This window comes from Platichthys flesus, chromosome 4 (assembly GCF_949316205.1).
Source record: "Platichthys flesus chromosome 4, fPlaFle2.1, whole genome shotgun sequence".
NCBI classification, from domain to species: domain Eukaryota; kingdom Metazoa; phylum Chordata; class Actinopteri; order Pleuronectiformes; family Pleuronectidae; genus Platichthys; species Platichthys flesus.
Genome location: NC_084948.1, coordinates 16,006,524 through 16,021,024, shown reverse-complemented (window position 1 = coordinate 16,021,024; position 14,501 = coordinate 16,006,524). Strand labels below are relative to the sequence as shown.

The 14,501-nt window shown below is 42.4% G+C and overlaps 1 protein-coding gene across 1 annotated transcript in view; it reads left to right on the top strand.

Annotated features, from left to right (window-relative positions):
• Nucleotides 1–449: 449 nt before the first annotated feature.
• Nucleotides 450–14,501, top strand: part of pcp4b (Purkinje cell protein 4b) — a 33,643-nt gene continuing 19,591 nt past the window's right edge. The window contains exon 1 of the mRNA XM_062386851.1: nt 450–609. Within this exon, the coding sequence (XP_062242835.1) occupies nt 601–609 (9 nt within the window). The 5' untranslated portion in view covers nt 450–600. The remainder of the gene's footprint in view (nt 610–14,501) is intronic.

The following is a 14,501-nucleotide window of genomic DNA, read 5'->3' as shown; positions in this document are numbered from 1 at the left end:
CTGGTATTTGGGAATGCACCACGCAGAGAAAATCTAATTAGCAAAACCTTGAACCATGCAATCAATGTGAGCAGAGAGAAAACCAGGGAAATATCACTGCCCATTACATGGAATCATGATCCAGTGTAACATTACAGTGATACATTAGAAGAAGTTACAAACAGGGAGCATCATTTGACTTCAGAGCTCTTGTACACCAACGCACTACATGCACACAATCAGGTGGGAGTGACAATGGTGCACGTTGTGAAATAACAATGGCTATTGATGTCTTGATGATAGGCGCACGGAATGCCTCCCGACGCTCACGTTTACGAGCAGGCTGTGCCTCAGAGAGACGCTCCGTTTGGCTGATCCTGATGAAAAAAGGGCTTACACAGCATATGAATATTTGAAGGAGTTGGGTGGTGACTGGGGAGACACACTTGCCTGCGGCGCTCCTATTGGTTTATTGGTGACGTGATGCCACGGAGGAGTTGAGCTCAACACTTTATAAAGCTTCTCCGCGCGCGGCGAGCCCACTCTTTACAAGACCACTGTTGCTGAAACTTCTCTTCCCGCATCTCAGCTACTGGAGAGACCCTGACGCCACCTTCCATCATGAGCGAGGTAGGGTCCTGTGTTCTTTAAAAAAACAAGACGCGAATGGATCAGGTCGTTTACGCACGACCACTGCGCAAATACGCGGAGGGCTAAATCAATAGTGAGCGGTTTAACAGCTGTTGTGGACGGGTTTGTGGGAAGCGAGGACCGACACGTAGTGTTGGAGCGCGGGTATAACGCGTTACAGTGTGCAGATGTTGCACAGCTGCTCTGTCAAAGTGTGCAGATCCGGGAACAGCAGGGGCTCGCGCGTTACTCTCCGCCTGAAGTGACAGTGGATGATTTTGAAAATGACATTTCATGTTCTCCGCTGCTCTCCGTTCAGTCAGCGTGCGAGCTGTACTACAGTGGTTGACAGTAGCTACAGTGTAAAGACCACAGTGTGGCGGAAACGGACTTCAGCGTGGTAACAGGTTAGGAGAGAGATATTGGCGTGACTCCTTCCATTTTGAGGGGAAATTACATTTTTAAGTGGGTCATAGTGTATTTTTATTTTTTATTAAATCTGTATTTAATCAGGCAGTGTTGTTTATATTTTTTGAATCTCCCTTTTCAAGCGAGACCATGCGAACAAAAGACTTTCACAATCAGCAATCTTACATCCATGGGGAAAGAAACTGCAGTTATAGGACAAATTGCATCTCCATTGAGAAGGTGCATAATACCTGAATCTAGGTCTACCATCGTTAGTGTAGGGGACATCTAAGGTGATGTAGATATTGAAGTGTGCACTGTATGTGCACTGAATGAGAGAAGTTTGGAAGCTTCTACAGTGGAGCTCTATAAATTATAAACACAAGATAATTGTTACTTCTTGACTGTACGGGTGTCCATTAAATGTTCTCAATTCAGAGAACATTTATTTATTAAGGTTTTTTAATGTATTGCTGGTCACTGGTCATTTATCTCGAAACGTGTAGTTGTAAGTTTGTGGTGGCAGCTCAGGTGGTGGATGGATAAACCACCCTGTAAAGTGCAGTGGGTTTATCTCTCAGTAAGAATAACCCCAGCAGCGCAGGGCATCACAGATCTCACACCACAGGGGTGTTTACAGCTTGCAGTGGAAAAAATAAATGCTGTTTTTCCCACAGCTCACTCACTCCCCCGATCCCATACAGGCACTGATGTTCAGCTCCATTAGAAAGTGCAGGCTGCAGGATATTAATAGCTCTTTTTTAATGGACAGTGTTTATTCTGCACAAGATCATTGTTAAATGGCCCGGAGAATTCTGCTAATGTCACCACTGGTGTTCTGGGTATTAGGGCTCAACTGTGGTACATATCTTATGTGCTATAAAATGTAAGTAGCCTGTAACATATGGGTGATGCTGTCTCGGCATAAGTCCCCGAAGATCATTATTTCTCATAAAGAACTGATTATATGACCTCTATCTTTTAAAAGACTCTGAGTTTTTAATTTGAATTTTTCCATTTTATTATCATCAGTTGTCTTTTAGTGTTTGACGTAAGAAATGTGCGGCAAATAACGCAGTTCTACACCAGGGACATCGGCACATCTCACTGCGTGCAGTTCAATCAGCCAAACAAGTTGTTCAGCCCGGATACAATTATAGTACATAATTATAAAAAAACAATATAGTAATTCATCATTTTTTTATGTAATATATTTTTGAGACAATCTTGTTGATGAATTGTGGCTGTCATCGCTGCTGCTCAGTGTTGTGATGCTTGAGTGACCCTTTATCAACCAAGCTATTTATTTGTTCTGCTGCATTAGCACAATAGGACAGAGAGCACAGCATCAAGTGTAGCCACAATGTAATTATATTGGAACATGTACGTGCGGTTGAAGTCATTTTTGTACTCTTTTTTTATGTACAGTGTACGCGCTGAAAAAATGGATTCTGACCGCTTGCAAATGTTATAGGTCTCAATCTTGTTTGATTAATGTATTTGTATGTGTTATTGAATCCTACGTATATTTTAAGGTAATTTAAAATGACTTAGAAATAAATAGTCCACTCAACTTAAAAAATATGTTCACAAAAATATTTAATACATTCAGATACAATTATTTGATGCGGCGACTTGACATAATGAAATGTCAACTTTTTGTCATTGTAATACAAATGTGTGCACAGTATATTTGCTTTTTAAAATGCATGCAAATGTGTGTTTGTGTTTCCCTGAGGATGTGTTGATGTAGGGACAAGATACTTTGGACACAAATGTATGCACAAAGGATAAGCTTTGTCAACTCGTCAAACTGGTGAACAAGGAAACTCTCCAACAGCAGCTTTCGGGTATACAAGGCAGTGTTAATGGAGTTCAATCCTGCAGTCTAGTGGGTACGCAGCCTGTCATTCCCCTAGAATGGATCGGTGGCAGACATCAACTTACTTCCCCTCAAGCTGTTTAATACAAGTCATTCACTAGCCGCCTCAATAAAAGATGAATTCAGGGTGCGTACACACTCAACAGGAGCTATTACAGCTTTTGAATAATTGAATCCCTCGCAGGCAGTGAAATCACCTGAGCCTTGTGTTTGGTAATACTTCGCGAGGTAAAGAGGAGCTGCTTTGTCCTGTTGATTAGATGAGGTGTAATTTTAAGGGGAACACAGCGTGCACACGAATGGGAAGAGGGGGAGGAGGCGGTGGAGGGGAGGATCTCGCTGCTTAGCTCATATGTTTTGTGGAGTTACTGCGCAGAGTGGAGTTGTTCTCAGTCAAAGTCGTGGACGCAGTCAGTCTCCAAACTTGACTTGAAGCCAGTAAAGCAGAGCAGCTCAGCATGTTCTGGATGGATGAGTCTCGCAGTGGTCAGCACTGCAGCGCTCCCTCCCTCCCTCACACCCCCACCCGCCTCCGCACTGCACTCCTTCTCTCCACCTCCCTTCATCTGCACATACCTGCGTGGAACAAGCACGCTACGTGAAGGTCAACAAGTCAACAGCATGAAAGAACGGAAAGGAAATCCAAAAGAAGATGAAGTCGGGAGTCCCTGAAGCTGCTGACGTCTGTCACTGTGTTGGTGTCAAGAGGAACGATCTGACAACAGGGCCTGTTGCTCCAGTTGCTGGAAAATGGTCGACTCAGACATTTCAAGACTTTCTGATGGATTCGGTAGGAGAGTTTAAATGAAGCTTGTTGTGTCCTCCTGCTCCGGCTCCCGAAATTAAATGAAATTCCGCAAACCAAATAGGCCTCAAACACTTTGACGGGTCCTGAAATAACAGCGTTTACAGTCAGTGCACATTCCAATGGAACATTTTCCGAGGGTACTTGAACTCATGTTGACGCACAGATATTTTCAGTCCACAAAATGTGCACAGTGCTGTGATATTCCTGCTGCCACTGACTCATAGCTAAGCCGTCTTCCAGCCAAAACAGCTCCACTGATCTCTAGTTCCTGCACCTTCCTGTGAGAATAAGGTTTTCTCATTGATCTCACCTTGGTTCCTCCCGTCCATATTCTGCTACATGCTAATTAACATCAAAGCAGTGTGATTGCTCATGAACTTAATATACTGACACAGATGTGATGGATGTGCACATATGATTATATGAGTAGGATTTACATGTAAGCGTGTGTGCAGATATATTTACATTCTTGCTTGTGCATTCTGTGTGTGTGTGTGCAGTTGGGAAGTCATGTTAGTGTTTTCAGGCATTCAGTTTTCTGACCTGCATCATTTCATAAACAAGTTGGCCCAGCTGGGAATGAACAGAGAATCTAATTAGAAATTAGCATAGACCTAACCTTGATTGGCTTCCAGATCATTATTCCGAGCACAAGCTTCTTCGGGGAGAAGTTTTTAATGATAAGGAAATTCTGCGGCCATGTGGACGACTGCAGTGAGAAGTCCCACGCAGTATTCAGGCTACCCTGAATTGACCCTGTCCTACTTTCAATTTGGCTGAATGGATAGAAAACAGCCAATGGATAAGAAAACACAAATTTGACAGAAAAAGCAGTTCAGTCCACTTTAAGCAGAGATTGGTAATTAGACTGAAATAACCCTCAACCAGGGATGTAGTGACGACGTCGTCCCATAAATAATCAACATGAATCAGGCGACTGTGAGCAGCCTCACTTTTGGTAAGAGGCTGAGACATATTGCTTACTTAGCAAACAAGCCCATTGTACTGAACTGCACTCTGTGGGTTAGAGGGAGGCTTGTTAGGTCCGTGTTTTAGTGGCAATCGTTAAATGTCGCTCCGCTTCTGAGGTTGATGACAGGGAACCTTCCCTCAGGTTTTGACTTAATGGGTTGCCCCTCAACTGTCATTATGCAACTGACCACATATAATGACATCAGACAATCCTTTCCAATGGGTTTTAAGACCTCTCCACTTTCCATTTGACTATAGGGGTGCTTGATCAATCGGAATTTAATTGTGATTTCGATTATTGGGTCAAACGATCTCCAAACTGCTATAATAGAGTTGAAACGATTATTTGGCATTTTTTTCAAAAGAGACGGCCCAGCTGACTGGCACTCACTCTCAAGCAGCTGTAAAGTGAAGGAGGCGAGTGGTCTGTGTGGTGACCGGCAGTGGAAAAAACAGCGTAGGTGGAAAAGCACCCGAACGGGGGGGCCCCCCCCCCCCCGTTCGATCGACAAAAAGGGTCGAAAAAGTTTGAGCAGCAGCACACCATGTATTCTCGAGCGCGCTCCCCCCTGCCTGTTCAGATCGGACTCGCATTTCTCCGCGCCGGTCAGTCGGTCAGAGAGTGTTAGGGTTGCCATCATTAAGGGTTTGAATAACTGGGCACCAATATCCTGGTTTCACGGAGGAATAAGACACATGATGTTTAACTGAACCGGAAGTGATTCACTTTAATGAATTTAATGAATAAAGCTTACACTTTCAGAATAAGGACACCTATTAATAATCGTTTGAATAATCGTGATTTCGATATTGTCCAAAATAATCGTGATTATGATTTTTTCCATAATCCAGCAGCCCTAGTCTATTGTAATCTTCACACTTCACTCTCCCAGTCCTCAGAACGGGTTGTTGGACACTAGAGGTTCAACCACTGGGCTCTGAGGAGTTGTAATAAATCCACCGTCTTAATGTCTGCGGACAAAAGTGGATGGATTTTCCAGCTCAGGTTGATGCATCATGTTTATTAAACCCGTTGGAGTAATCACATCCATTTTCATTAGTGGTTATTATCCGGAGCAAACGCGAGAAATTACTTTTGGCGAAGGCATGTTTTCCCCTTTTGTGCTCTCAGCTCTTTTCATCTCGGAGTTCGAGCGTTTGTTCTGCGTCCCATTTTGAAAAAACTGTTATCAGCAGATTTTTGCCATGAGTAGCATGAGACACTTAATCCTTGAAATGCACGCCGTGTCTGAGGGCGGAATTCTGAGGAATTTGTGCTTAGCAAAAGCCAAATAAGTACATCCCAGTCCCTCCGGCCTGGTAAAGCTTCCGCAGGAACTGGTCTGGCCCTGGTGTTCAAATATTAAGCAGCTTTAGTGCATGTACGCCTGGATTAGGGGACTTTTGTGGATTGTGTAGATCTGCTGGGTTATAGCCTCACAGTGTTGTCAGCCACGTTGTTGGCTGTCCAATAGGCAGATGGACAACACTTGAAAGAGATTGCTTTTTTGTCTTAATGGTACACTCTAAAATGCTAACTTATAGAAATAAATACTCACTCACTTGTGATTTATTGCTGTGAGTCTGTCGCTGCTGCTGTAATGGACTGTCTGCACGATAGCTATGAAAGCAGTCTGTACAGAGGTTTGCCCCATCAAAGTGCTTTTGATGTTACATAAACTGTACTGCGTGGCAACATCACATCATGATGCTGGAACTAATCTATTATTTATTCTACGTTGATGTAAGCAAGGGGGCGGCATGGTGGCAAGAAATGCAGCTGGCTCCGTTTTAGTTTAAAAACTCCAGAGATGCGTTTTGATATTGACGGGCAGAAACCAAGATGTTTGGAAATTGATGACAGACACTCAGAGCCACTTGCTCAGTAGGTTGGCATTAGCCTCGGCTACCAGTGAGGAACGCAACATTAATTATCAATAACAAGTGATGCTGACCCTGTTCTCTTTACTAACAGCAGTTCAATTCTGCGTTTTACAATGAAACAGTTTTATGCAGAAGATGAGCTGTTATTTTGGGAAATTCCTGTTTACCCAAGCACACGCTCACCTTCGTGTTTACACCGGCTCGTGCATGCCCAGTGTCCGTGAATGGTCACGTGATATGTGTATTCAGGCATGTTAATATGGACGGGGATTGGAAGTGATATGGAGAAATAAGGGTCGTGTGGACAGAGGGTTTTCAAACCAACATGTAGCAGAATGGCTGTAACCTAGACATTGGCCTTTTGATAGGCTGACGACCTGGCCCTGTGCGTATCCCGCCTCTCGCCAAATGTCAGCCGGGATCGGCTCACTCCCCCCCGTGACCCTCAAAGGATAAGCCGAATAGATAATTAATTGATGGATGGATGACATAAGAAAAACTTGTGCAAGAGATGTCTCTCAAATTAAAAATCTCTCGCTTCATTACCATTGTTAAACAACCGCATGAACAATCTATTAGCCTTTTCAGTATGCTGGTGTTGATTGATTCGAGATATAGTTTTACCCAGTGGGTCTAATCAACAAACACTCCATCATCTAACACGATCTTTATCAGCAGCGGAGAAGATATGAACGGTAATTCTGCTCCGCCGCAGCGTCATTAATCACTTGGATTGGTGCCGAACACAGAGTGAAACTGTAACACACTGGGTGGTTAAGTGACTGGGATGAAAACGTGTTTGTAATGCATGCCTGTTGTCTGATTCTTATGCAGCTATAAATTCACCAGCTATGTACCCAGGGGTGATGGGGCCCCTGGCCCAGGCTGCATCTTGCAGGGGGAATAATTCAATGAAAAGTTGATCATTAAAATAAATTGAAAGCTTTACCGGGGCTGTTGCTTAGGCGAAGTGCATTGGAATGTGTTGAAAGAGCTGTTTTCATCCTGCAGCTGATAGAGGAGTGGCTGTCACTTTAAACTGTATACATGCAGAAAAATCATCTTTAAATGTCTGCTTTTGACGTCAGTGAAACATTTGAATTATTAATAAATGGATACATGTTCTAACATTAAACATTATCACTGTACATCATCATTCTAGCCTTCTATTGGAATTGTAACACAACAGATTGGGATGTGAAAACAGTTTAACAACCATAAAATGTGCTAATGTACAATAATATGCACCATTGCATGTGAAAAAAAAAGCTCCAGTCGTCTCTGCTGTGCTCCGGCACCAACGCCATGTAAATCTCACATTACAGCAACGTCAGCAGTAGGGCACTGTGAATGTGTGTGTGCTGGTGTGAACGTTTCACTCATTCACTTTACGAGCTGAGTGGGTGGGAGAGAGATGAATTAGCTGAGCGACATTAGTGCTGCACAGTGCACATTTACCCCCTCCACCACATAGTCATTACAGCATCATGGACTTGAGACTGAAACCAACACTTTGGGGACTGCAGGGGTCTGCAGGCCGACCCCACCTAGTGTAGAAACAGGTTTGTGACTGCAGGGTCCACAGTGGGACTATATGGACAATGGAAAGGTTGCAGCAGATGTAAATACACACACGACCTGTTTTTTTTCCTTTCTCAAATGGCTCACAAAGTCATTTAGTAATTTTTTCAGTAGATGGTATTATGTGTTGCCTAAGTTGTGGTCTGGTGTTAACAAATTTAGTTGTTTTTGGTTTTATAAAGTGGATTCATAGAGTTTAAAATGGTAGAAATGGCGAGAACAGCAAATTAAATAAAGGTTCAAGTAATTTTGTCAACATTATCTGACGGTGAATCATAATTTTAATAGTCTTTATCGTTATATAACTCAAATCTTTATTTGACGACCTGCTATTACCATAAACTGAGATAAAATGATGACTATGGTCATTAGGGACGTATAGCCATTACTTAACGTATATCAATTATAAAGTGTTCCCATGTCTCAGTTACATTTCGCCCATTATTATTTTGCTACCTGATATCTGATCATATGATGAAATCTTTATCATTTCATTAATGCATTATTTTGCCATGACTCATCTGGGATTATTCTCAATCACAAAATTACACCATCACGATCCACGATCAGCTGCCACCATGATCACGATCGATCACTACATCTTCTAGTTTTGCTTTTAAGAGTCATGATAAGACCAACTTTTAAAATACTAAATTTGCTATTTGTTGTATTGGGTATCATTGCTCTGTCGCTGAGGACTCCAAATTAGCTTTATTCCAAATATTTCAGATATTTCACACCAGAATTCGTGAAATCAGGGAACATTCCCAGATCCTGTCCAAGTACGTGCCCAACTCACCTCTTCCCTTCCAACATGGATTATTATCAGAGTGTCATTTTATAAAGTCTACTGTTCACACTTAGACATGTGTGTGTTCGGAAAGGAGAGTGTTTAGTCTTAAAGGGAATTTGCTCTCCAGCTCTGATGCTCTGGCAGCCACAGTGAAGAGCAGAACAGCTTGTGTGATTACTGAACCAGGCCGGTGGCAATAAATGCTGAAACCACCAGATTAACAGATTGAAGCGTTTATTACATTTAGTCCATAAACCAAGGTCATGTTTTGTTTGTTGTTATTGTGTTAGCAGCCTGGTTTTAACTGTACAGTACAAAGAGTGTCTTCCACCTGCTCTAAGGAAGCCAGAATCATAATACTGCATGATAAGAATAGTCATGATTTATTTTTACGATTAAATTAAGTGAAAAATTGAATTTGTCATTGGTTACTCAGTAATGAAGGAAGTTATTGTGAGGGATCACAGTGAAGCGTTAAGTTAACGTGAGATGGTGCAGATTCCGCTTATCTCTTTTAGACACTTACTGCAGGCGCCTCGTTCTTCAGCAGGGCTTCGGTGTGAAATCAGCAAATTACCTCGGACTCCATAGAAGATTTTTCCTCCTGGAAGGTTCTGGTTGCCTAATGCCCCATGTCGTTCATTCTCAGTGGTTATTACGAGCTCTGCAGCACAGAAGTGGCCCCAGGAGGAGGGAAATATATTTTGAGGATTCTTCAAGGATACGAAATGGCCCATTGTGTTTGTTTGTTTGTATGTCTAAATCCCCTCAGGGTCGAACAAGGAGCTGGAGCCTCTGTGCCTCTGTTGGAATATCATCTTGTGTGTCAACCTTAGGTGTGTGTGCACAGATATCTAATATGTTCTGCTAACAGGTTAACATTGATATTGAACGACGACTGGTTTTAGATTTTAATGAATTAATATAATTTGCATTAAGTGGCTTACCTCACAGCAAAAAGGTTCCTGGTTCAATTCCAGTTCGACTGGGGTTTTTGTGTGAAGAGTTTTCACCTCCGCCCTGTGTCTGTGTGAGTTTCCTCCAGGTATTCTGGCTTACTCCCAAAGTCCAAAATCATGCAGATTGGGGTTAAGGTAATTGGAGACTTTAGTTGTGAATGTCAGTTGTTGTTTTTTTCTCTGTGACACACTGGCCACCCGCCAACTGTTAAACACAAACTGAAGCTGATGGGTTGATACACCAGTAATATACAGATCTGACTTCTCCTGACAGAAATACACTCCATAATACTTTCATTATCTCACTGTAGGTTTGAGTAATAACTTTAAATATGTGCACACGTTTTGCACAAGATAACACTTCACACAACCCACTTTTGACCACCTATAGTGAAGTAATTTACTTCAGCTTTCTCCACCAGATCTTGAGTGTATAGATGAGGTTTGCTGCTCTTCTCATTATGGACTAAATGGAGCCTAACTTGTTTCTAAATGAGCTCGAGTGGAAGTGAAAACCGTCTGCTCCACGTTCACCTTTTGTCTCTTTGGATTTAAGAGTAAACCAACAGAGATGAGTTCAGCAGACTGGACAGGCGCTTGTTGTGGTTGGCACTGAAGCGGAACATGGAGTATCTTGACAAGTGGACATAAATCATGAGCAGACAGTGAAAGTCTGTTATCCACCATAGCAACAGTTAATTAATTTGAGACTGACCTTCTTCCTGAATAGCCAGTAGGTCCATATGCTACTGTTTACGCTCCTGGATATTGATACCAGAACATAAAATTCCTCATAAGCTCTGGAACGCAAGCCGGAAGTCAACAACATAAAATCAGTTTATTGCTCATGTTTAAAGGTTCAGTGTGTAGGATTTAATGATATTAATATTGTAGATTAATTATCAAGGTGGTTCAACTTAAAAAATTGATTAGATTTGTATCACCGCACAAAGTAAAGTTATACAAGTTGTTTAAATAAGGTTTATTTATTGTTTGACCTTGAGACTGTGAGTTTATACAACTAACGATGTTACATTATCCATACAAGAAACAGTGCCTTCTTTTGTCTTATTCACACCACTTGTCTGTTCAAGTTAGTTGAACTCTTGAGTTTCCAAATTAAGTTGATTTAAGTTTATCCCTTATCTAGGCAAGGTGGCCATCCTCACTCCTACATTTTTATTTGAAAACATATAAACCTTGCTACGGATACGCCTTGCATCCACACCACTGCAGAGTTTTAGTGAGGCAAAAAATGGAGAAGACTGGAAACGTAGCTGAACTGAGTTAGAGTGTTAAAATTCCAGGGCGGCGCGTTAGTCTGGACGGACAGAAACAGAGACGCTTGGAAACGATGAAGCAGACGTTCAACACTGCTTGCTGATGAGGTGTTTTTGGTACCACTGTAGCCTTTGCTGATTCGTCAGGCTACTATCACATGACCTCCTTCTGGACAAAAACAGCAGGCATTAGCATCGAACATGGATCATTAATTAGAGGCATTGCGGACTCTGTTGTCTTTGCTAAATTCTATATTTTACAATGATACAACGGCTTACATATATAGACTTCATTTCAACCAATGGATTCTCTTAATACCTGCACACTTAACCTTTAATGATGTTTAACTGTGATTTGGAACTGATGGGCGAATGTTAAAACACATGATCTCTCAAGTTTCAGATGTCAGCAGTGAAAGTCTTTCCTCTAAATTCTGGAGGACTCTCATGCCTGCAGCTTCTCTCTGCCCAGCTCCTCCTTTAAAGCGACTCTGTCACAAACCCCTCTCGTCTCGGTGGGAACAAGCCGGGAGCCAACACATGCCGTCTGCAGATGTCACTAGAAATTCACTGCAGCTTTTGAGGATTTTTCTTTTTTTTAAAAAGTCCCTCAGAACCACATTTAGACGAGGAGTATTCAAATACAATTTTTCTTTATTAGTCGGAAAAGAGAGGAGGTGATTGGCCTCCGGCAGCTTTTCTGCCATTTCTTTTTCTCAGAAATGTGTTTACGCAAACCCTTGATGGTCTTCAGTCATGAACCCGAGCCCTGTAGTTTCTCCTTTCGTTTCAAGACCAACTACTGCTTTCAGATTGCCCTACAGTTGAAGAGGAGAAATAAGGAGAGGCGGTTTGGGCTTATGTTTTTTCTGCTTGATTTGTCTGTGGCCTACTTCTGCTTTTTTAAATTCTTAATGGCCATCGAGTGTGGCAGGAAACTCTCGGACAGTGCAAGCTGCCAAGTCTCAAAATAACCAGGAAAAGAAAAGGAACAGTGTTACCAAATTATTCTCCTGTTTTATACCTCTATGTCTCTACTGTATCTTTATGTATCTATGTAATTACTGAGCAATACGGTTCAAATGTGTGCTGTTTGATTCAAGAAGTGTAAATATAGAGAGAGGATCTATTAGCTGGATAGTACCCAAATTCTTCCAATTATCATCACATCAAAACCTTGGCTCTCTCTTCCCTGGGAAGTCGTTCTGTGGAATGTTTCTGTCTGAAGGTCTCTGATGGGACAGCACAAGCAGATTCATCATTTCTCATAATTAGGGTCTTAATTTGAACACCTTGCTCTTTTCAGTTCATTTGCACAAGCTACTCTCCTGCCGCTTGGCCCACAAAAGCAGATAGGAGCGTTATCTGGGTCGCCTGGTTACATATAGCGAGCCCTCGCTGTGTCACATGGCCCCCTTCTCGCTGCTGATGGGGGTTTGGCAGCGGAACCCGAGCAACAGCGCCTCCCGCCAAGAGGCTGGCCTGCCTCTAAACAAGCCGGTCTCTCTGAGTCTTAGCTCTCGAGCCCGAAATGGTCGATGTCGCTGAGCCAGATGAAGTGGATGAAGCCAAAACATCAATCATCGCCTTATGCCAGCCATTCTTATGAATCAGATTACAGATTAACAACCTAAGAAGCTTTCGGGATCCAGAATATTAATTTTCTTACTCTCATCTCATCTGTTACAAATGGCGAGTTGCTTCAAAAATCAGTTGAGCCCAGAAACTACTGGGAACCGCCATCTGACAACAACCTCACCCTTTTCTGAATTTTTTTTTTGAAGTACGAAGAGGAACCGATACTGACCCCAAACCCTAACCCTTTTAATAAGAAGCACACAGTTTGGAAAGAGAAGGATCCGAGTCTGATTATTTAGCTCCTCGTGCCTGTAATCCTGGATAACTTTGGACTTTGGAGGTTTTGTCACAAAAAAACAGAATACCCGTTGGGTTCTGTCAGGCTCGATTAGTTTTTCTTTTAGCTTCAGACAGAAAATTGCTGCCTGAGCCGCACTCAAATAGAGATGTCCAACCAAGTTCATAGAAAACCGTTGAAACCCACTGAGAGGAGGCAAGTGGACCATTAGTGTAGTGTGCCTGTTTTGTTGATTTGAGGTTAAGGTCAAGCATGGACTCAAAGTAAATATGCAATTGAAGAGAATTAAATAAAATGTTCCCTTGTTGATATAGATTCATTGACTATTATATGGATAGTCAGTTAAGTAACTCCCTACCGAACTCCAAGGAAAAGCTTTCGATTTACTTATCGATGTGCGTTCAACCCTCACCTCGGGTAATAAAGGGGAGTGACTGAAAGAAACACTTTGTGAATATGAGCGGAAGCTTTAGAGACAGTTTAAGGAGTTCAGACATCTGGAGGGAGGGAGCATCCAAGGGGGACAGTTGAAGGGAGGAGACCCCGGGGTAGACCCAGATCTCGCATGTTCAGAAAATGAATTGCAAAATGTTCCTTAAAACCTTTTCCGACTCATTGTGTCTGCTTTTGAACCAAGTGTTGCTTATCGCCTCATTGGCTGATCGTTTTTATCAATTGCAATTTAAGTAAACACTGGATTTTCCCACTCACTGCATGATTAAATCGAAGAAGTAACCTTCCGCTGTAAATTGGCCGGTTGATTGAATCAATACCCCCCTCTGATCACAGGGAACTCCCTCATCTCTATACTGGCCTGCTGGTTAGTTTGTTGCTCCTTTAATCAGCGCGGCACATTCCATGGAAGCTCGCTGCACAATCCCAAAGACAGGAAACCAATCCCTAGAGATTGGCGACTCCCACTCTAATGAAAGCAACTCAGGAAAATGTAATCTCGGCAATTTCAAGGCTCATTAAGTTGAGTAACAGATGGGAGTTTAAAAGAATAACTTAAAGAGGAGCAATAACGTGGTTTCTTTTCTGGCACCAACCCTCCTTCATCGGTTCTCTCAGTGGTAATAGCTGTGATTCAAAGTATTATTATCAAAGCACTAGCTAGAAAAAAAAATGGCATGAAGGCATTATCACTTCTTGGATCACATGAGCCGAGAGTTTTATCGCCCCATTGCTAAAAATCCTCCAAATAATGTTTGATTTTCACAATTGAAATGTGAGTGTTTTGATCAGAGCTTTTCTGGGTACATGACAGCTGGCCTGCCTTTTGCTCTGACTCATGATTTTACCTAACGCTCTCCTCAGCCTGAACCTCATAGTAATAGCAAGCCGGCAAAACCACTGAATGTATGTGACACCCACTGACAGGCGGGTGCAGCGCATGTTGAGGTGCTTTGATGACAGCTGCCGTTGTGTCTTAGAGAGAGTGAGCAGTGG